This window comes from Bos grunniens, chromosome 19, assembly GCF_055505025.1.
Source record: "Bos grunniens cultivar Pamir isolate PY7600 chromosome 19, Bosgru_T2T1.0, whole genome shotgun sequence".
Lineage (NCBI taxonomy): Eukaryota > Metazoa > Chordata > Mammalia > Artiodactyla > Bovidae > Bos > Bos grunniens.
In genome coordinates this window covers 48,299,514-48,322,005 of record NC_141183.1, presented here as the reverse complement: position 1 = coordinate 48,322,005, position 22,492 = coordinate 48,299,514, and the positions used below count along the sequence as shown (strand labels likewise).

The 22,492-nt window shown below is 39.1% G+C and overlaps 1 protein-coding gene across 20 annotated transcripts in view; it reads left to right on the top strand.

The window, feature by feature from the left end:
- Positions 1–14,690, top strand: part of CCT6B (chaperonin containing TCP1 subunit 6B) — a 40,737-nt gene extending 26,047 nt beyond the window's left edge. For 12 of the 20 annotated variants that reach the window (XR_015148248.1, XR_015148245.1, XR_015148243.1 and 9 more), the window contains 4 exons: positions 5,070–5,203; positions 6,944–7,046; positions 8,951–9,023; positions 9,516–9,709. Coding sequence is in view for 11 of the 20 variants with exons in the window: in XM_086360291.1 (XP_086216417.1) it covers positions 5,070–5,203; positions 6,944–7,046; positions 8,951–9,023; positions 9,516–9,588 (383 nt within the window). In the remaining 9 variants the exon portion in view is untranslated. Of the gene's footprint in view, positions 1–5,069; positions 5,204–6,943; positions 7,047–8,950; positions 9,024–9,515; positions 9,710–12,748 lie in introns of those variants that run through there. The other 8 variants (XR_015148247.1, XR_015148242.1, XR_015148240.1 and 5 more) reach the window with 5 other exon arrangements.
- Positions 14,691–22,492: the final 7,802 nt, after the last annotated feature.

Below are 22,492 nucleotides of genomic sequence, written 5' to 3'. Positions count from 1 at the left end.
TTTTTGGCTGCATAGCACGGAATCTGGGATTCCCTAACCAGGGATTGGGCCCACGCCCCCTGTGGCGGAAGTGTAGAGTCGTAACCACTGCACCAGTGTAAAGGGCTGAATTTTATGGTGTGTGAATTGTATCTCAAAAAATAGAGTAACTCTGTAAACAACACATCAGATTTGTCTGATAAGCAAAAGCATAAATGTGAAATAATGGTGAAACAGAAGCTGAGATGGAAAATTAGAACCTAGGAAAATAGAATATGGATATAGCAAACATAATAGTCACTGTAATATTTAATCTGCCAGAACATAGAGATACAATCAGATATATAGTTTTCATTATTGAAAAGGAGAAATCACAGCAGTTCCTAAATTGAAAAAATATGGGAGTTGGTATGAGAGCCTACTTCTTATAGTCACTTTTGATGAAAGCTAGTAGTAGTATTTGGAGAAGGTAATGGCACCCCACTCTAGTACTCTTGCCTGGAAAATCGCATGGATGGAGGAGCCTGGTAGGCTGCAGTCCACGGGGCCGCTAAGAGTCGGACACGACTGAGCGACTTCACTTTCACTTTTCACTTTCATGCACTGGAGAAGGAAATGGCAACCCACTCCAGTGTTCTTGCCTGGAGAATCCCAGGGACGGGGGAGCCTGGTGGGCTGCCATCTATGGGGTCACACAGAGTCGGACACGACTGAGGTGACTTAGCAGCAGTAGCAGCAGCAGTAGTATTTTTTAAAGAAGATAAACATATGATTCAGCATGAAGGCTTTGGTAGTTCAACCTGGTTCTTAGGCTTTAGAATACAAAGAAAAATGAACTATTTTAAAAAATCACTTCAACTTCTTAGTTTTTTAAGAAATAATTTATCTAGGTAATTGACATATTATGAACTACACATGTTTAAAGTATACAGCCATGAAACAGTCCCCTCAGTCAAGACAATGAATATATTTATCACCCTGAAAAGTTACCTCATTGCCCCTTGGTCATCCTTCCTTCCTCCTCTCCCTGTGTCACCCTGCCCGTAGGCAACCTCCTGGGTGCAACAGGAAGTCAGCTTTCTGTTGCTATAGATTAGTTTGCATTTTTTAGAATCTTGTATGAGTGGAATAATACACAATGTATTCTTTTTTTTTTTTTTTGCTTGGCTTCTTTTACTCAACATAATTATTATAAATTAATTAATATTATTATGTTGATCAGAGTTCATTCATTTTATTGCTAGATAGTATTCCATTATATGAATATACTACAGTTTATTTCATCAGATTCACCTATTGATGAACATTTGGTTGTTTACAGTTCTTGGCTATAGCAAATAAAGTTGTTATGAACATTTGTATACAAGTCTTTGTATGGACATATGCTTTCATTTGCCCTGGGTAAATAGCTAGGAAAGCAACGCTATGTTTAACTTTTTAAAATTGCTCAACTGTTTTGTCATGTACTGTTTTACATTCCTATTGGTTGTTCTGCATCCTTACCAACAGTCCTGGGTATGGTCAGTCATGTTAACTTTAGCCATTCTAAAATTTAAAAAACCAAACTGTAATTGTAATTTGCATTTTCTTAATGATCATTGATGTTAAGCATCTTTTCATGTGCTTACTTGCTATCCATATCTTTGGTGAAGTTTCTGTTCAAATCTTTTGCCCTTTTAAAAATTGGGTTGTTTGTTTTCTTATTGTTGAGCTTGAGAGTTCTTTGTATATTCTGGATACAAATACCTTTTCAGATATATGATCTGTAAATATTTTCTGCTACTCTATAGTTTGTTCTGTTATTCTCTGAACAGTGTATTTCAAAGAAGAAATCTTAATTTTGATGATGTATAATTTATCAATTTTTCTTTCATGGAATATGCTTTTGGGTGATATCTAAAAAATCTTTATCTACCCAAGGTCACAAAATTTTTCTTTTATAACTGTCAGTCTTAGGTTTGTGCAGTCTCTACCACCATCTATCACAGAACATCTTTCATCTTGCAAAACTGAAACTCTGTACCCATGAAGCAGTAACTTTCCATTCTCTTCTCTCCCAAGCTCCTGGAGACCACCATTCTACATTCTGTCTTTATGAATCTGACTGTTCTATGTACTTCATATGAATGGAATCATACAGTATCTGTCCTCTTGTCAATGGCTACTTGGCTGAGTATAATGTCTTCAGGGCTCATCCATGTTATATTAATAGCATGTTTCAAAATTTCCTTCCTTTTAAGGCTGAATAATATTCCATTGTAGATATATACCACATTTTATTTATCCATTCTTTGTTTTTTTCTTGGCCACAGCTTGTGGCTTGAGGGATCTTAGTTCCCCAACAGGGATTGAACATGTGACCGAAGTCCTAACCACTGGACTGCCAGGGAATTCCCTATCCCCTCATCTGCATTGGCAGGCAGGCTCTTCACCACTGAGCCACCAGGAAAGCCCTGGAGTTTTCTTCATGGGAAGATTTTAACCACAAATTCAGTCTCTTTTATAGATACAGGACTATTCAGGTTGTCTGTTTTTCTTGAGTGAGCTTTAGTACTTTGTGTCTTTCAAGAAATCTGTCCACTTCATCTAAGTTAAGATCATACTGCCATGAACTAAATCTGATTTGCTGCCCATTTTTGGTAGGTAAAGTTATATTGGAATATAGATGCCCCTGCTTGTTTATGTATTGTCTGTGACTTTGTGGTACGCCAGCAGAATCGAATAGTTGCAGAAGAGATGGCATGGCCTACAGAGCCTAAAATATTACCTGGCCTTTTGCAGAAAGTTTGCTAACCCCTGATCTTTGTTTTCAAATTTACTGGCATTAAGTTGTTTGTAATATTACTTTATTATCCCTTTAATATCTATAGAATCTGTAGTGATAGATTTCTACACTGTTCTCATTTCATTTCATGGATCATTTTTATTTCATTGATTTCCACTTTGGTCTTTACTATTTTCCTTCTTCTGCTTACATTAGTTTTCATTTGTTCTTCATTGGTTTGAGACCTTTGTGCTTTTCTAATATGGGTCTTTAGTGATGTAAATTTCTCTTCAGTTACTGCTTTAGTAACTTCCCACACATATTGGTATGTTGTATTTTTATAGGAGAATGGGATCTGGGAAGTTTTCAAAGCTACTGGTAATGTTCTATTTCTTAAACTGGGTGGTAGGTACATGGGTACATTTATTTGTTTATTCTTTATATCTTATGCATGTAAATACTCTTTTGTGTTTATTCAGTATTTAACAAGGAGCTTTTAGAAGTGTGAATGGGAGGTGAGGCTGTAATTACCTTGTGGGTAGATAATTCTCTTGAGCAGTTATGTTGTACAATGAAGCAGAGAAAGGGGGTTGTAATTAAAGAATGATGTAGGATAAAAGGAGAGATTGTCTTTGTGTTGTTTATTTTAAACATGGATGATTCCAAAGCAAGTTTACTAATTCAAAGAAGAGTAAATAAACTTTATAAAACCATACCAGCAGGTGTAAGAGTTATATCCTCAACTGAAAATTGATGTGTTTAACCAGAACTTTTGCCTTAGAATAATAACACCTAATTTTTTTCTCAAACAGTTTGGGTCTGCTTATACAAGGAAGCAAATACTTCCTTGAGTTCTGAGAATTTCATACCAAAAACTATGGCCAGTTTATGTTGGCCTAGCATTTTTTTTCAAATCAAATGCTGTTATTAGTTGTCTGCAACAGTAAATTTTAAGTAACTACATTTTAAGTGTAGTCATAAAGGAGAAGGATGAAGGTATGTCTGTTATTATAAACAATGAAATAAGCTGTTTGTAGCCAGCTGTTACCTGTTTAGTCCAGTCACTCAGTCATGTCCAACTCTTTGCGACCCCATGGACTGCAGCACGCCACGACTCCTGGAGTTTATTCAGACTCACATCCATTGAGTCGGTGATGCCATCTAACCATCTCATCCTCTGTCGTCCCCTTCTCCTCCTGCCTTCAATCTTTTCCAGCATCAGGGTCTTTTCAAATGAGTCAGTTCTTTGAATCAGGTGGCCAGAGTAGTGGAGCTTCAGCTTCAGCATCAGTCCTTCCAATGAATATTCAGGACTGACTTCCTTTAGGATTGACTGACTGAATCTCCTTGCAGTCCCAGGGACTCTCAAGAGTCTTCTCCAATACCATAGTTCAAAAGCATCAAGTCTTTGGCCCTCAGTTTTCTTTATAGTCCAACTCTCACATCCATACTTGACTAATGGAAAAACCATAGCTTTGACTAGATGGATGTTTGTTGGCAAAGTAATGTCTCTGCTTTTTAATATGCTGTCTAGGTTGGTCATAACTTTCCTTCCAAGGAGTAAGTGTCTTTTAATTTCATGGCTGCAGTCATTATCTGCAGTGATTTTGGAGCCCAAGAAAATAAAGTCAGCCACTGTTTCCACTGTTTCCCCATCTATTTGCCATGAAGTGATGGGACCAGATGCCATGATCTTCGTTTTCTGAATGTTGAGTTTTAAGCCAACTTTTTCACTCTCCTCTTTCACTTTCATCAAGAGGCTCTTTAGTTCTTCATCACTTTCTGCCACAAGAGTGGTGTCATCTGCCTATCTGAGGTTACTGATATTTCTCCTAGCAGTCTTGATTCCAGCTTCTGCTTCATCCAGCCTGGCATTTCTCATGGTGTACTCTGCATATAAGTTAAATAAGCAAGGTGACGATATACAGCCTTGATGTACTCCTTTCCCAATTTGGAACCAGTCTGTTGTTCCAATGTCCAGTTCTAACTGTTGCTTCCTGGCCTGCATACAGATTTCTCAGGAGTCAGGTCAAGCGGTCTGGTATTCCAGTCTCTTTCAGAATTTTCCATAGTTTGTTGTGATCCACACAGTCAAAGGCTTTGGCATAGCACATCTGTACTGTGCTTAATTATTTAATGATGTATAACTTTAGGATGTTTCATAAGACATCTGAGTAATCACTGAGCTGTGTGACTTATTTTATTGCTCTCTGTATTTAAATACATTTTAGATGCAGGCAAGATAACAGAACATGAATATCTAGTTGCATTTTCCTCTGTTTCTTCTGTGTGGTATGTCTTGCCAATCATTTTTTCCCCCCAATAGGTTGTGTTGTTCCAGGAGCAGGTGCTGTTGAAGTGGCAATAGCTGAAGCTCTAGTTACATACAAGCACACGATACAAGGAAGAGCTCGTCTTGGAGTCCAAGCTTTTGCTGATGCTTTACTCATTATCCCTAAGGTACAACTATCCTAATGGCCAAAGAACAATTGGTTGAACATAAGATGTCTAATTAAATTGCCAATATTAGGTATCACAGTAGAGTAGGAAGACAGTTGTTTACTTTTATTTCCCCACATAGTTTTAGCTGAAGCAGGGAAGTTTTTAGTATAACAGCTCTGAATACTTGTAGGAGTTTCATGAAATGGCCAAATTACTACTTTGCTTCCATCTCTGAGCTCCAAAACTTGAAGTTAACTCCAAAAATTTCTTTCAAAAATACTTCATGATTAATCATAATGAAGAAGTTTAGAATGTAAAATTTAACTAGATTTTGAGTAGATCTTTATTTTTTTGGTGGTATCCAAAGTACGAGCACTTTAAATTATGGGAAGTGAGAACTTTTGGCTGTTTAGCACTTCCAAATACAGTACTAGAAAAGGAGAGAAACCAGTTTTTTTTTTTCCTGTGTCAATGGAAGGATGGAGAACTACCTTTTTTTCCCCCTTTCCCTTAATCTGTTTGTGAACCACTTGGAAACACAGAAAACTATTTCAAATATACTATTACCATGACTTAAAACATCTTACTAAAATACTAGCAAAATCTCTTTGATAACTGCTTTAAAATTATTCATAATTTGTTGAATTTTTGTGAATTAGATATCCGTAGTTTTCTTTCTCTGAAGAGGCAGTCAGTAGTAGTTGCTACACATTGGTAAATTTGAGTATACATTGGTACCTTTCTACTCACCTGCTGTTGGTTTAGGACCACTTGGAAATGAACTTGGCTTGCAGTGCAGGTGTCTCCATCTCTCTTGCTATAAGTCATGACTCCTCATGTGAACAAAGGGCACAGATATGTTACAAATAAGCAGATTTCCTTTAGAAAATGCTCAGGAAAAACCAGAAACCATGTGGCTAGAGGGACCAAGCAAACAACAATACCTTTCTACTTCTTTCCATTAAAAAAAATCTTTTGCAAGGAGTTGTTATGGAGATGGACTCCTTCAAGGGCGCTTGTCTAATACTAGGAAATGAATTGTCCGAGGAGACACATGTACTGACAAAGCAAAAGACTATCTTGGGAAGGAGTGATCAAGCAGAAAGCAGAGTATGGGAACCCAGGAGAACTGCTCTTCCTCTTGATAGTCTCAGGTCTCTGGTGCCGGGGTTAGTTTCCAGGTTGTCTGCGGCCAGTCATCTTGCTTGTGCTCCTATTTGGTCCAGCCCAGGGCCCTTTCCTGGTGGGCGTGCACATGTCTCAGTCAAGATGGATTCTAGCCCGAGAGTTTCTGGGAGATTGTCAGGACATATGGTGGGCTGGTATGGTCCCTGTTTTTAGCCCCTCCCAGAGTCTTCTGATTGGTCTTGGAGGCACCTTGTCAGTTGCCTGTTCTCTGTCAGGACGTCCTTTTGTGAAACAACTTATGCGAGTGGTTATTTTTATGCCTGGCCAGGGTGGGTGGTTTAGTCCTTAACAGAGGGAAATTAATTTAGCAGGCTGGGGTTGGGGAAACTCTAATGTCTTCAGAATTTAGTGTGATATACATAGGGGAAATGTTGAAGTGAATATAATAATTACTAGGTACACAAAATAATTAAATTTACATTAAGAATGAAATTCTTCAAAAGATGATGATTACTACATTATGGGTGTGTTTTCACAAGACTGGAAAGCAGTGCCTTATTTTTATCTGATATTCTAATATATATGAAGACATTCTATTCCAAATATTTATTATTATTTTTATTCGTATAGGTTCTTGCTCAGAATTCTGGTTATGACCTGCAGGAAACACTAGTAAAAGTTCAGGCTGAGCATTCAAATTCAAAACAACCTGTTGGCATAGATCTGAACACAGGTAAGACAGTGAGGAAAACTTAGCTGCTTCATAAAAAAGAGGTTATGCTACAGTGACCCAGAATTTATAGTAAGGGGGGATGTGGAGGTGGATGACTTTTGTATATTTTTAAAAAATTATATCTATTTATTTATCTTTGGCTGTACTGGGTCTTCATTGCTGCGAGGGCTTTTTTTTCCCTATAGTTGTGAAGACCAGGGGCTGCTCGCTTCTGGCGGTGCCTGGTCTTCTTATTGTCGTGGCTTCTCTTGTTGCAGAGCACAGGCCCTGGGGCTTTCAGTCTTCAGTAGTTGCAACACATGGGCTCAGTAGTTGCGGCTTCTAGGCTTGAGACCACAGACTCAATAGTTACGGCTCACAAGCTTAGCTCCTCTGAGGCATGTGGAATCTTCCCGGATGCAGGGAACCCAGGTCTCCTGCAATGGCAGGCAGATTATTTACCACTGAGCCACCAGGGAAGCCCTGACTTTTGTATTTAAAGAATGGGTGCCTTTAGTTTACTTTTGAACCTCTTAAAAGCAGATATTCATTTATTTAAGCAATAGTTATTGAGTGCTTGTTATTTGACCAGGGATTCACACAGAACGAAATAGACAAAAGTCCCTGCCCTTGTGAGCTTATGTTGCAGCAGGAAAAGATAGGCAGTAAATGATAACCTTAATAAGTAAGTACCTTTAACATTTTTAAAGGCAATAAATTATATGATAAAAATAAAGGAGCAGTATAAGGATGATTGTGGATGCTAGAACAAGACCATGGGGAGGGTGTTTTAATTTAAAGAGAGTGATCAGAGTAGCCTCAGTGAGAATGCCTATTGAACAAAGTCAAAGAAAATTAGGAAATTAGCTACGTGGGAACTAGGGAAAGAATGTCCTAGGCAGAGGGAATAGCTGGCGGGAAAGCCAGTGTCTGGTGTTTTTTGAGGAGGAGACGGGAGATGAGAGAGGTGATAGAAGGTCAGATCACAGGAGGATGTGTGGACCAGTGTGCGGAGTCTGACTTTCTGTGGTGGAACAGGGAGCAGTTTTGAGCAGAGGTGTGACATGGTGTGAATGTATTTAAAAGGATCACTCTTGCTATTCTGTGGTGAAGAGTCAACTGAACAACTGAAAGGAATTGCCATTGGCATTGGCTGCTTTGGAGAAGACTGTGTAGAGCAGGCTGTGGCTAGAGGTGAGCATTGAGTTCCGACAAGGCTAAGTTTGAGGTATCTGTTGACTTTAAAATAGACAGTTGGATGTACAAGTTTGACGCTCAGGAAGGTGGCCCAGATAGGAGAAAACTTGGGAGTCGTCAGAGTGTGTGTGTGTATTTAACATTAGATCTTTTGTTTAATTTGGGTCTTGTTGCACCACGTGAGATCTTTCATTGCGGCACTCGGTCTTAGTTGCTCCGTGCCATGTGGGATCTTAGTTCTGTGACCAGGGATCAGATCCCTGTCACCTGCAAGGCAGATTCCTATCCACTGGACCACCAGGGAAGTCCCAGAGTGTATGTGTTTTAAATCCAGTAGATTGGATGAGATCACCTAGGGAGTGAGTATAGAGAGAGAAGAGAAGAATCTAGGACTGAGCCTTTGGGTACTCCAACATTAAGAGCTCAGGAGGAAGAGGAAGAACCAGCAAAACAGACAGTAAAGGAGCCACTAGTGCAGAGGAGAAAAACCAGGCAAGTGTGCTATCCTGAAAGGCAAGTGAAGAAAGAGCAGTGAGGAGGCTGCAGTCAGCTGTGCTAAGTGCTGCTGATAGATGAGGCCTGAGACTCGACCTTTGGATTCGACACCATGGAGGCCATTGGTGACCTTGACAGTAGTAGTTTTGGTGGTATATGAGATATTAGAATATATAGTCAATATTAACAGAATATGTCAAGACTGTAGTATTGAAATTGTTTTTGCTTTGCAGGTGAGCCAATGGTAGCAGCAGATGCAGGAGTGTGGGATAATTATTGCGTGAAAAAACAACTTCTTCACTCTTGGTAAGTTAATAAGAAGAGAAAGACTTTTAGGGACATAATTGTTAATATTAAGATTTTTCTATTATTTTTGCCGCGCTACAGTGGAAAGTGGTGAAAAGGCATGGTATCCAGTTATTAAAACTGGCTTCTGTCATTTTCCAGTCCCTTTTACATTTAAGTCTAACTGTGTCAGTTATAGGAAATGTTAATATTACTGTTTATTTGAGAGAGAAAGGAAGGAAGTTTACTGAAATAGTACCACATGCATAGTGGGAAAAAAATCAAATGATGTGCTAAAAATGAGCTCAGTTTTGCTGGAATATAAAATTAGGCTTCTACTTTATCAACAAAGAAGATGGAATTTTAATACAAGAGTCTTTATTTATAATGTCTTTGTCTTATTTCACACCAACATCATTGCGGAACAAAGTGCCTTTAGTAGCTGGAGATTTCTGGGGGGAAAGGTAAGAGTGGGTTGGTGAGCTTTACTCACCCTGTCGTCTTTTCCCTCAGCACTGTGATTGCCACCAACATTCTCCTGGTTGACGAAATTATGCGAGCTGGTATGTCTTCTCTCAAAGGGTGACTGAGTTCAAAATCAACTCTTCTAGAAGCTGAGACTTAACACATCTTACATCCAATTCCCATTATGGAGCCTGAGCCATTCTTAATTTTTACACAATAAATGCAGTTTATATTTGTTGGTCTTAGAAGTCTCAAAAGTATTTCATCAAGGTATAAAGAACATAAATATTTTTATAGGAAAGAAATATTGACGAAAATAGTTTTCCCTTAGAAGTTCTAACTCCCTACTCTTTATTGTATGTATGATATTTTGATATAACAAGAAAAACATATTTGGTCTTTCTTTATCCCTAGTTCCTGGCACAAGATCTGCTAAAACCTTTGTAATTTCCTGAGTAATGGGGGTGATAGGAACATTTTTTATTATAATATTTAGTCTTGGTCCCTGGTTCCTAAGATCTTCTAAGACCCTTGAAATTTCTGGAATTCATGAGTGCTTTTTGTGCGCTAATGAGGTGAGTCTTGATGGGACTCTAGATGGCTTCAGGTTGGGGGCTGGTTACCAGAAGAACCAGCCATGTGATCAGAGGGTTAGGACTTTAAGCCTCATTACCCTGAGAGGGAAGGGAAAGGGGCTAGAGATTGAGTTACTAATCAATTATACCTACATGATGAAGGTTTTATAGACTAATCCCTAAACTGTGGGGTTTGGAGAGCCTCATAAAGAGCTTTTGTAGAGGTTGGTGAAAATATCCATGTGCTGGAAGGGTGGTGCACGCCAACTCTGTGAAGACCAAGCTGCTGTACTCAGGACGCTTACGGACCATGTCATATATACCTCTGCATCTGGCTGTTTATATTCTTTATAATATCCTTTATAATAAACTGGTAAGTGTAAGCAAGTGTTTCCCCGAGTTTTGTGAGCCGCCATAGCAAATTATCAACCCTGAGATGGAGGGGATTATGGGAACAGAAGTTGGACAGAGGTGTGAGTAACATGTGGACCCACTGCTTGTTGATTGGCGTCTGAGGTAGGGGGTGATATTGTGGAACTGAGCCCTTAACCTGTGGAGTGTCTGCCAAGTCTTGGTAGTTAGTGTCAGAATTGAATTGTAGGATACTCAGTTGTGTCTGGAGAGCTAGAGAATTAGTTGGTGTGGGAAAACCCCCACACATTTGGTTTCAAATGTTGTGAGTAGAGGAAACAATTTTCCTTTAATATGCTATTGCAGTTGCCATAAAATATAATCTATTCTGATTCCTGTACCTTTTGAGCAACTTTTAATGAAGAAAATATGGAGCACAGGTTTTAGAGCACTCAAGTCAATTTCCAATTTGTCAGAGAGTCTCAGAGAAAAATGTTTTTTCTCTCAAAATTCCTCCAGTAACTTCCTGCTGCCACTCTTTCTGCTGATAAATATGACATCACTTTGTGAGTATAGCTTTGCTTTACTGATCCCTGAAAGTTTATTCTAAGTATAGTTTTATTAGATTTTACCTTGTTCTTTGGTGTGTATGACCAGCAACTTACACCACTGTTCTATTAATAGCTCTGGTAGCTCTCTGACTGGATGATTAGATAGAACAAGTCTCATCTGGAAAGATTGGGATTGTTGGCACCAATGCTGGGAAATTTTTTCTTGGCTTTGAATATAGCTATTCTGTATCAGTATTATTGCAATCTCTTTCTTATTCAAAATACTAGAATTAATATATCGTAGTTTTTATTATTTTGGTTAATGTCTATCCATGGATGCAAGTTGATGAGATTAAAATATGGCAGGTGCATTAATGGAACTTTGGCCTATTAGTGCATGTAGGGCAAAGTTCACTTAACCATTCGATGCCTTACTTGAAAGCATGTAGTCCTATAGTCTGTTTTTCTCCCCCACTTAGTGTATTGTCAGTATCTTTCCAAGTTAATAGCTGCACTTTTGAAATCCATGTGTCCATTCATCCATTCCCCTCATTTTTAGCTATTTCTGAGCGTTCCAGTGTGTGTATGTGCTATAATGTATTTATGCATCAATGGGCCTTTGATTATCGCTAATTTTACGTCAGGGCTTCCCCGGTGGCTCAGTGATAAAGAATCCTGCCTGAAATGAAGGAGACAAAAGTTCTATCTCTGGGTCCTGAAGATTCCCTGGAGGAGGAAATGGCAACCCCCTCCAGTATTCTTGCCTGAGAAATCCCATGGATTTGAGGGGCCTGGTGGTCTAGAGTCCTTGGGGTTGCAAAAGAGTTGGACACGACTTAGTGACTAAGCAACAGCAGCAATTTTACATCATTTAAACATCATAGCATTGAATTTTTATGTACATGTCTCCTTGGACACACATGTGAGAGTGTTTGTAGAGATTATACCTAGAAATGGAGCTGGGGTTTAGAGCTCTTCATCTTATATTTACTAAGTAGTTATACCAGTTTACATTCTCCCCTGTTTAGTTCCATGTCCCTACAACCTTGCCAAGTCTTGGTATTTTTAAACTTCAAATTTTTGCCAATCTGAAGAATATAAAATTATATCCCCTTGTAACAGCAATTGCCTTGATTACTAGTGAAATTGAACATATTTTCATGAATATTTTGACCATTTTCAGTTCTATAATGTTATCTATTCATATTGTTGCCTATTTTATTTTTTTGGATTTTTTTTCTGGAATTAGATTATCTATCTATATTTCACAATATTTTCTCCCAGACTGAAACTTTTTCACTTTTGAAAAGTATACAAAAGAATTTGGTACACATACTTTTATATACTGAAATTTATCATTTTTTCTTTTTAGTTTATATTTTTTGTGCTTCTACAAAAAATTCTTTACTGCTTCATAATGTTTTCTTATATTTCATCAGTTTTAAAAGTTTAATCACATTTAAGCTTTTAATTGATCTGGAATTTATTTTTGTATTCTATGGTATATGTTATGGATTCATTTCTCCGCCCCTGCCCCCTCCCCCCATATTGTTAACCAAGTGTTCTTACACCTGCTGATTTGTGAATATATACCAGTGTCCTTTGCATCCCATTTGACTGAATTATCTTTACTTGGGTTTTTGTTTCTCATTTAAATATTTTGTTCCGTTGGTCTAGTAATTGTTATTATATCAATACTACATTGTTTTAATTCTTAAAACTTTATAAAAAGTCTTGATGTGTGGTAGGGTGAGTTTACCAATCCCTCCTTTATTTTCTTCAAAATTGTTTTGGCTATTCCTAGGTAGAGGAAAGTGAAAAAGTTGGCTTAAAGCTCAACATTCAGAAAACGAAGATCATGGCATCTGGTCCCATCACTTCATGGGAAATAGATGGGGAAACAGTGGAAACAGTGTCAGACTTTATTTTTTTGGTCTCCAAAATCATTGCAGATGGTGACTGCAGACATGAAATTAAAAGACGCTTACTCCTTGGAAGGAAAGTTACAACCAACCTAGATAGCATATTCAAAAGCAGAGACATTACTTTGCCAACAAAGGTCTGTCAAAAGTCAAGGCTGTGGTTTTTCCAGTGGTCATGTATGGATGTGAGAGTTGGACTGTGAAGAAAGCTGAGCGCCGAAGAATTGATGCTTTTGAACTGTGGTGTTGGGGAAGACTCTTGAGAGTCCCTTGGACTGCAAGGAGATCCATCCAGTCCATTCTGAAGGAGATCAGCCCTGGGATTTCTTTGGAAGGAATGATGCTAAAGCTGAAACTCCAGTACTTTGGCCACCTCATGCGAAAGAGTTGACTCATTGGAAAAGACTCTGATGCTGGGAGGGATTGGGGGCAAGAGGAGAAGGGGACGACAGAGGACAGAGGATGAGATGGCTGGATGGCATCACTGACTCGATGGGCGTGAGTCTGAGTGAACTCTGGGAGTTGGTGATGGACAGGGAGGCCTGGCGTGCTGCGATTCATGGGGTAGCAAAGAGTCGGACACGACTGAGCGACTGAACTGAGCTGAACTGAGATCTGTTTTCCCTCTTTTAGGATCAGCTTTTTATATGTTGTATGTTTTGATTAGAATTTTAGAATTTCAATGACTTTATAGTTTATATCAGGTAGAAATATATGTATTCTTCCCACTCATAAATATTTTATATCACTTTGTATCTTACTAACTGCTTCATTTTTTTTTTTTAATTTTAGTAAATGTTTTCATGAAGCTGTAAGTGTTTCCTATAAAAATGCATTACATCTCTGGTTACATTTATTCCTATGTATTTTTAAAAACTATTATAAATACCATCTTTTATAAAAATTACATTTTTAATTGTACATTGCTGTACTATGGGCCTTCTGTGGGCTTTAATATATTGGCTTTTGTATTTCATAACCTTGCTGAACTGTCTTATTAGTGCAATAGTTTGCCTGTAGTTTATTTTGGATTACCTGGGTTGATCATAACAGGTTAGTTCTTTTTTCTTTTCACTTCTTATATTATCTCTACTATTTTCCTGTTTTATTGAGCTGCCTAAGACCTTTGTATAATATTGAATAGAGGCAATGATGGCAATTATGTTTATCCTGTTCTGCATTTAAAGGGCATGTTTCTAGCATTTTACTGCTTTTTGTTCGTTTTGTTTTTGCTGTGAAATCTTGGCAGGTAGTCAGCTGTGTAAAGTTAAGACTATTCCTTTGTATTTCTGTTTTGATAAGAGTTTTTTTTAAAACGTTGTGATTGTTGAGTTTTATTGAATGATTTTCTTCATGCTTTGAGTTGTTTTCTTTAATAAGTTTCCTTTCTTTTTTTTTTTTTTGATAGATGAGTGAGTGATTTATTAGGACACTTGTGAGGCTTACAAGCAGGCAGGTGAGAAATGCCACACCCGGGAACTCACTGGGCTACAGTTTTATAATCAAAGGAAAAGTGGGGAGGGGGAGAAGAACTTCTTTGTCTTTCATGAGTAGATGTCATGCTTCCATCATCAGTTCCTCCTCCAGGTTAAGTAGGGATGTTTTTTTGTTCCTACATTGTCAAACTAGGTCCACAAATCACTGCTTTTCATGTGTGCAGAGAGCATGTCCTAGGGATCATGAACTTACTGAGCTCACAGGGCAGGATGTGTGGGTCTCATGCCACCATTGTTTTATTGTTTTGGGGCATGTCCCATGCTTCTGTTGCATGGTTTTGTTGCTAAGCAAGCCTGCTTGTTTAATAAATTTCCTAATGTTAAACTATTCTTGTATTCCTGCTACTGCTGCTGCTAAGTCACTTCAGTCGTGTCTGACTCTGTGCGACCCCTAGACGGCAGCCCACCAGGCTCCGCCGTCCTTGGGGTTCTCCAGGCAAGAACACTGGAGTGGGTTGCCATTTCCTTCTCCAATGCAGGAAAGTGAAAAGTGAAAGTGAAGTTGCTCAGTTGTGTCTGACTCTTAGCGACCCGCATGGACTGCAGCCTACCAGGCTCCTCTGCCCATGGGATTTTCCAGGCAAGAGTACTGGAGTGGGGTGCCATTGCCTTCTCCATTGTATTCCTGAGATAAATCCTTTTTGATTGTGATGTTTGATCATGTTTGTTGATTCTAAGATGCAGACTTCTTACATTTTAACATTTCTGTAATTAGAACATGTTTTACAGTCAGTGGCATCTTCTAATTATTCTTGCTTGAACTTGGTTACCAGTTCAGTTCAGTTGGTCAGTTGTATCCAACTCTGTGATCCTATGAACTGCAGCACACCAGCCTTGCCTGTCCATCACTAACTCCCGGAGCTTGCTCAAACTCATGTCTATCGAGCTGGTGATACTTTGAGTAGTTTTAGTTAACAACCATTTGAGGAAGGAATAGGAGTCTTAATTGTTGCCTGAAAACTTTCTGTTGTTAACTTCTGGTAAAGAAAATTTCAGCAGCAAAACTTTCTGAATATGCATCAGGGGCTTAGAAGAAAATGCAGAAACTATGTTATGAAATATTACATACCACCCACTCTTGATGGCAAGAATAAATATGAAAGCCTTTGAGTTGAAAAGTGATTTAGAAGAGTTGGACTACACTGTGAAGATCTTAACGTTATTTACTTTGCTTATATTTTCCTCATTATGAATGTATAAGAGTGATAGATAATAAAAGTAAGTGTAAATAAGTCTAAAAAACTCAGTGAGTAGAAAATAAAATGTGGGTGATAAGAAAGTATTATGTTATGGTTGAAGTGACAGGATTTTTCTTTCTTAGTATAAAAGTAATGGTATATCTTACAATCAGTGACATTTCTGATGTGGTGAAATATAGTATTAACGTTTTATATATTGCTGGACTTGATACTAATATTTATTTAGGTTTTTGTATGTATTCATAAGTAAGATTGGTCTATAATTTTCCTTGCTCACTATCCTTGTCCAATTTTGTTATCAGTGACATACTAGCCTCATAAAATGAGATGGAGAATTATTCTTCTTTTTCTTTTCTTTGAAACAGTCTGAGTCAGTAAGATGGAGGGTTATCTCTTTCTTGACAGCTTGGTCTTAGCCCAGTAGTTTTTTAAATGGGAGGGATAGATTTTTGACTCTTGATAAAATTTTCTTCATTGCTTTAGGTCTTGAGTTTTCTATTTCCTTTTGAGTCTGTTTTCATAATTTATATTTTAAAGGAAATCTTCTATAAAATGATGCTTTTACCCTTTGTGTATTACTCTAGAAATGCTGTCCCTTTTTGGTAGGGTGGGCTGGTGGGTTGGGGTTGAGAGAGGGTAAGATTTTTCTAGTGTCTGTTTACTTTCTTTGTTTTTATTTATTTTTAAAAAAATATTAATTGAAGTATAGTTGATTTTTAAAAATTGTTTATTTTAATTGAAGTACTTTGTTTTGAGAACAATGTCTCAAAAAACAGCCTGTAGCTAGATTTTTATTATTTTAATCAGTTCAGTCTGACATTTCTTTTAACTGGCAAGTTTAGTTAATATTTTATGATTACTGATGTACTGAATTTACTTCTACCATACAATTTTAATACTTTCTGTTTGTCCTTTTTAATACTTTTTCTCCTTTACTACCTTCTATTGGATTGACCACATTTTTATTTTTATTTTATTTTTTTTTCTTTCTTTTTTTCTAATTTTATTTTATTTTTAAACTTTACATAATTGTATTAGTTTTGCCAAATATCAAAATGAATCCGCCACAGGTATACATTTTTAAATTTAGTTTATTAATCCTTCTTTTCCCTCTGCTAGTTTGGAAATGATATATCTTATTTATTACTTTAAAATTTTTAACTTGTTAATATAGTTAATAACTGCTCCCCCCAACAATATAAAATCTTTAAAACATTTTAAATATAGTCATCCCCTCTTGTTTACCATGTGTTCTTATTCAATATTTTAGTTCCATTTTGTCTTTTAAATCCCCTGAATTAGTCATAATAATAATTATTGTTTTATACAACAATAAAACAGTTTCTGTTTATATTTTCCATTTGTTTTCAATTCATTTCTTTGTTTACCATTCTTCCTTGTAACTGTACCCTTCCCGCGGGGTTCGCTTTCTTTCTTTCTGATGTATGTCCTAGTCTTAGTGCAAATCTGCTAGTAATCTCTCAGTGTTTCTTCCCTCTAAAGGTCTTCATTGCCCTGAGCTACTGAGTAGTCACGTGTTTGACTGTGCGGGTCTTGGTTGAGGCGTGCAGGGCTTCTCTCTAGTTGTGGTCTGCAGGCTTCTCGACGCGCTGTCCTCTCTTGGTGCAGAGCACAGGCGCTAGGCTCACAGGCTTCAGTGGCTGCAGCACCAGGGCTCAGGAGTTGTCACTCGGGGGCTTTAGCGCGTGGGCTCAGTAGTTGTGGCGCGTGGGCTTAGTTGCTCCAGGGTAGGTGGAATCTTCCCAGACCAGGGATGGAAACTGTGTCCCCTGTATCGGCAGGCGGATTCTTTTCCACCGCACCATGAGGGAAGTCCAGCTTCTACCTTTTGATTATTGTGAATCATGCTTCTATAAACATGTGTATGTAACTATCTGTGTCCTTATTTTCATCTTTTGATGTATACCTAGAAGTGAAAATTTTAGATCATTTGATAATCTGTGTTTAATTTTTTGAGGAACTACCATATATTTTCCTTTTTAAAAAAATTATTAATTGAAGTAGAGTTGATTTTTTTAAAAAACAGTCTACAACAGTTTTAATTTTTCTACATCCTCCCCAACACTTACCATTTTTTGTTGATTTTGAAAAATAATAACCATCCTAATGAGTATGAAGTCTTCCCAGGTGGCACTAGTGGTAAAGACTCCTCCTGTGAATGCAGGAGGTAAAAGAGATGTGGGTTTGATCCCTGAGTTGAGAAGATTGCTTGGAGGAGGAAAATGGCAACCCACTCCAGTGTTCTTGCTTGAAAAATTCCATAGGCAAGAGGAGCCTGGAGGGCTGTAGTCCAGGGGCTCGCAAAGAGTCGAATGCGACCGAGCAACTGAGCACCCACGATAAGTATGAAGTGGTCTCTCATAATAAGCCATGTAGCTTTAAATGTGCTGCATTTTATGTGGCATTTTTCTGTGTCTGTGAGTTGAGGGTGAGGTGGAGGGTTGTCCACCCTGGCTAAATCTGCTTTGTGTTACAACTGCCAGGCCTAGCTATTTTTAATGCAGATTGTTTAACTAATTTTCTCTTTTGGAGAGTAGCCAACTTTCAAGTACATAAAAAATTCATAACACTTCCATTAAAAATAAAAAAGACTTTATCCTAAGTTTGTTTCATAAATCTCTGACTTTCACTTAAAGAATCATGAGCCAAGCACTGTTATCCTCTGCCTGCCATTCTCCCACTAACAGTTTGTTTCCTACCTATATATTTTTACTGTCCTTTCCAGGACAGCACTGTTTCTTTGAGATCACTTTATTGGTGCCATCATTATTGCTTCATGTTTTGATCCTGTCTGATAGTCATCCATTACTGCCCTCCCACAATACCACTGTCATCCCAGGGTTTTGGCTCTTGAACATAATTCAGTTTAATATCGCCAAGTATTAAGGCCTTGTAACAATCCATTCACTCTTCCTTTACGGCTGCCCATATAATTGTCAACGAGATCTAGGGGAACAAGGGTATAATCATTAGGGACATCCCAGTGATTCTGTAAATAGCCATTGCTTTCCTTATCCTATTCTAGATTGAGGGCTTTAAGCTTATCAACCTGGAGACCAAGTGTCTCATGAATTAGATGTAATCTTCAATCATATTTTACCTGGTCAGATGTTTAGGCCACATAGGAAAGGGACCGAGATGGGAAACTGGAAGATCAGTGTTGTTGTGTTTAGAAAATCACTGATTTAGTGCTTTAGTGAAAAACAAACATATGCTCCGAAGCTATTTATACAGGTTGCCTTGCAATATGAACTTGATTGTGGATTCTTAACTATGCTGCTCTTGAGTTATTTCATGAATATTAGCCTTTCTTTAGAAAGGAGACGCTGGGACCTGAATTGGAGCCTTTACTGGAGGGCATTTTGTTAGAGGACAGAGAGGGAAGGGAAGTACCAGGGTGCTGGTATTTTCCTAGAGCCCACAGATGGTCAGAATTGTTTTCTCATGACCTGACTTGCCACCTTTTCCATGCTCAGCAGAGTCCTTGACAGTACAGAACTGAGCTGATGACAAATCACAGTGAACAATGACCGCAGTCTCATTCCTTCTGGGACTTTCTCAGCATTTCTCAGTTGCTTAGTCCAAGAGTCAGCTGGCATAGCCCTGTGTCTACTCATTGCCTGGGCCAGGATGGAGCCAAGTGTCTTGTTGGACAAATAGCCTGTGGGCCTGAATCTGGCTCCTCTCCATACCTTGGAGATAAATCTTGATGTGAGGTTGAGGAACAGGTTTGGGCCATATGCTTGCCTGGCAGGTGCTTCACAAAAGCTCAGGATGCATAAAGTAAGGCTTTAAAAGCAGTGAGCTTCAGAGGCTCTTTCCCGTTGCTCCTCCTACCTCCCTGGAGCTGCGTACAAGAGCCAGTTTGCCGTGCTGCGTTTGTTAGTGGCAGTGCTGTTGACGTCTGGGAGGCACTGTTTATTGTGGTATTGTTCTCTCCACTGTGGAGTGTTGCACATTCTTGGCACCTGGGCACTAAGGGCTGGTATACCCCCATTCATTGTGACAGCCAAGAATGCCCCTGCATTTCTAGAGGTCCTCTGAAGATGGTCCCACTAAAGGAAGCTTGAACTGTCTATGATCCGCTCACTTGTGTATCATTGCTTGTATGCTTTGTCTTCACTAAACTTCAGCCTCAGTTAGTGCTCTTTTGACCTCACCCCCAGTCCCAGTCAGAGGATGTGACAGGCTATCCTGTGGGGAGGACGGTGTTGGAAACCCCAGGTCATGGTGTTGTCTTTGTGAAGCGGGGTTGTGCTGGCAGTTAAGTATGCTGGCTTAGGAGACAGAGTGCATGGGATCTTACTCCATCTCTGCTACCTATCTGCTGTGTTACCTGGGGCCAGTTACCTAACCTCAGTTTTTCCATCTTTAAAAGGGGGATAATATTGTTCCTATCTGATAGGACTGTTGCAGGGATAAGTTTGTGCAAATTGCTTCACAGACTGTTCGATTCATACTTTGTGCTTAACAACTGCTTAGCCATTATTATTAATTTTTTATGATCATCAATGATATGCATCAGAGAAGGGTTAGAGGTACAGTTTGTGACACACATAGAGTAAAATCGACTAGTGCAGGATAATCCTGCAAGCGTCTGGCTGTAGCCAGTAGAACTCAATAAGTGGTCAGCATCGCTTTGTCTGTAGGACCAGGATCACACTGCCTGGAGGCTGGTTGGATGCCTGACCACGTGCCAAAGGGGGTGTCAAATGAGTGTTTACTCTCCTGTTTCCCCTTGGGCACACCTGAATCTCTACCCCAGACTCTGACTGATGAAACTTGGGCAGCTCTGGGCAAGGGGATAGGAGACTAATGTTGCCGAAAGACCACAGGCCTGTAAATCCACTTTCCCCTACAGTGCTGGGAAAGTATTTCTCCCCAAACACTGTACAACATGAACTGAGAGGCCTTTTTCTGTCAATCCAGATGGAATGTTCCAGAGACACAGGCTTGAACTTTCCACTTTCATGTGGGTAAGCTGAAGGAGTGTGAATTCATGGCACCAAGAACGTTATGATACTCAACCCTCCTGACCTCCTGTGGCTAAAATTCCAACATTAGCATTGAATTCTTTTGTATTAAGCATTATCTGCTTTCTGGTTTTTTGTTATAAATACGAATGTGCAGACAAGAGTTAACACGGCAGGCCTGACACCTGTCCTTTGAAAGGCCTCCACGGTAGGTTCTTGGTTGGCATCTGGTACCTTGGATTTGAGGAGTATCCCACTGCCCTAACTGATAAGAGAGGCTCACTGTGCCTTAACTGTCAGCAAGACGGCTTAACATTTGCCTTCCTCTGGGAATCTGGAGTTGGGGTATGTGTCAGGCACCAGGTGCCCATATGACCAGACTCTAATAAAAACTTATGAACTTATGAATAAAAACCTAATGAACTTTCCTGGTTGGCAACATTTCACAGGTGTTGTCACAGTTTCTTGCTGGGAGAATTAAGAGTGTTCTGTCTGACTCCACTGAGAGGGTCCTTGAAAACTTGCACTTGGCTTCCTCTGGACTTAATCCCATACGCCTTTTCCTTTGCTGATGTTGCTTTGTATCCTGTTTCTGTAATAAATTATAGCTGTGAGTATGACTGTGCAGAGCCCTTTGAATTTTCCTAGTGAATCGTTGAACTTGGGTGGGGGTGGTCTTGGGGATCTCCAACACAGCAATATTCCCGATATTTAAGAAAACTGCAGAATAATATCTGAGCAAAAGTCCTCAATAAAATAGCAAGCCAAATCCAACATCACATAAAAAAGATTATACATTATGACCAACTGGGGTTTATCCCAGGCATGAAAAGTTGTTTTGATATCCTCAAATCAATGAATATAATACTCCATATTAGAATAAGGACAAAACCCACAGTCACCTCAACATGCACACAAAAAGTTATTTACAAAATTCATGATACGATTCAGTAAACTTAGAGTGGAAGGGAAGTTCCTTAACCTGATAAAAGGCACCTGTTAAAAAAACCCACAGGAAAGAACATAGTTAATGGTGAAAGCCTGAATGCTTTCCACCTAAGATCAGGAACGATGCTAAGCAAGGATGTCCGCTCTCACCTCATTGATTCATCATATCACTAAGGTTTAGCTAGTGCACGTAGACAAGAAAAAGAAATAAAAGGCATCCAGATTGCGAAGGAAGAAGTAGAACTATGTTTATTCACAGACACCATTATCTGGCATCTAGAAAATTCTAAGGAGTTGATATACACAAGTTGTAACTTAGAGTAGAGCACATTGTCAAGTCTGCACAAGAATGAGTTTAGGGTACTTTTTCCCAGGAGTCCTGAAAAGGCCTGGTGACTTGGGTCTTGGAGGCAAACGAAATGTTACATGGGAGATAAGAAATCTGTCCTCTGTCCAGTATAGAGTTAATTGATCTACTAGAGTGCATAAATGGGGAGGAAGACAGTCTGCTCTGATGGGCATCCTTAAGACCAGAGCAGGGGATGTAGGGGTTGTTGGCTGTTTAGAACTCTACTGTGGACTTCCTTGGTGGGCCGGTGGTTAAGAATTCACCTGCCAACGCAGGTGACATGGGTTTGATCCCTGGTTCAGGGAGATTCCACATGCCACAGGGCAACTGAGCCTGTGTACCACACCTGTCAAGCCCATGCTCTGCAACAAAAGAAGCCACTGCAATGAGAAGCCCCTGCACCACAACTGGAGAGTAGCCCCCACTCTCCGCAACTAGAGAAAAACCCGTGTAAAGCAGAGAAGAACCAACACAACCGAATAAATAATTTAAAAAAACCTCTCTACTGTATTGCTTGTGCCTTCTCATAAATTAAAGTGAACAGGCTCTTACCAAAGGGATGGGAGAATTGTGACTTCTGGAAACACGCAAATTCAAGTTTGAAAGCTGCTGCTTTCCCTTGCTTAGCTGTGGGATTTGG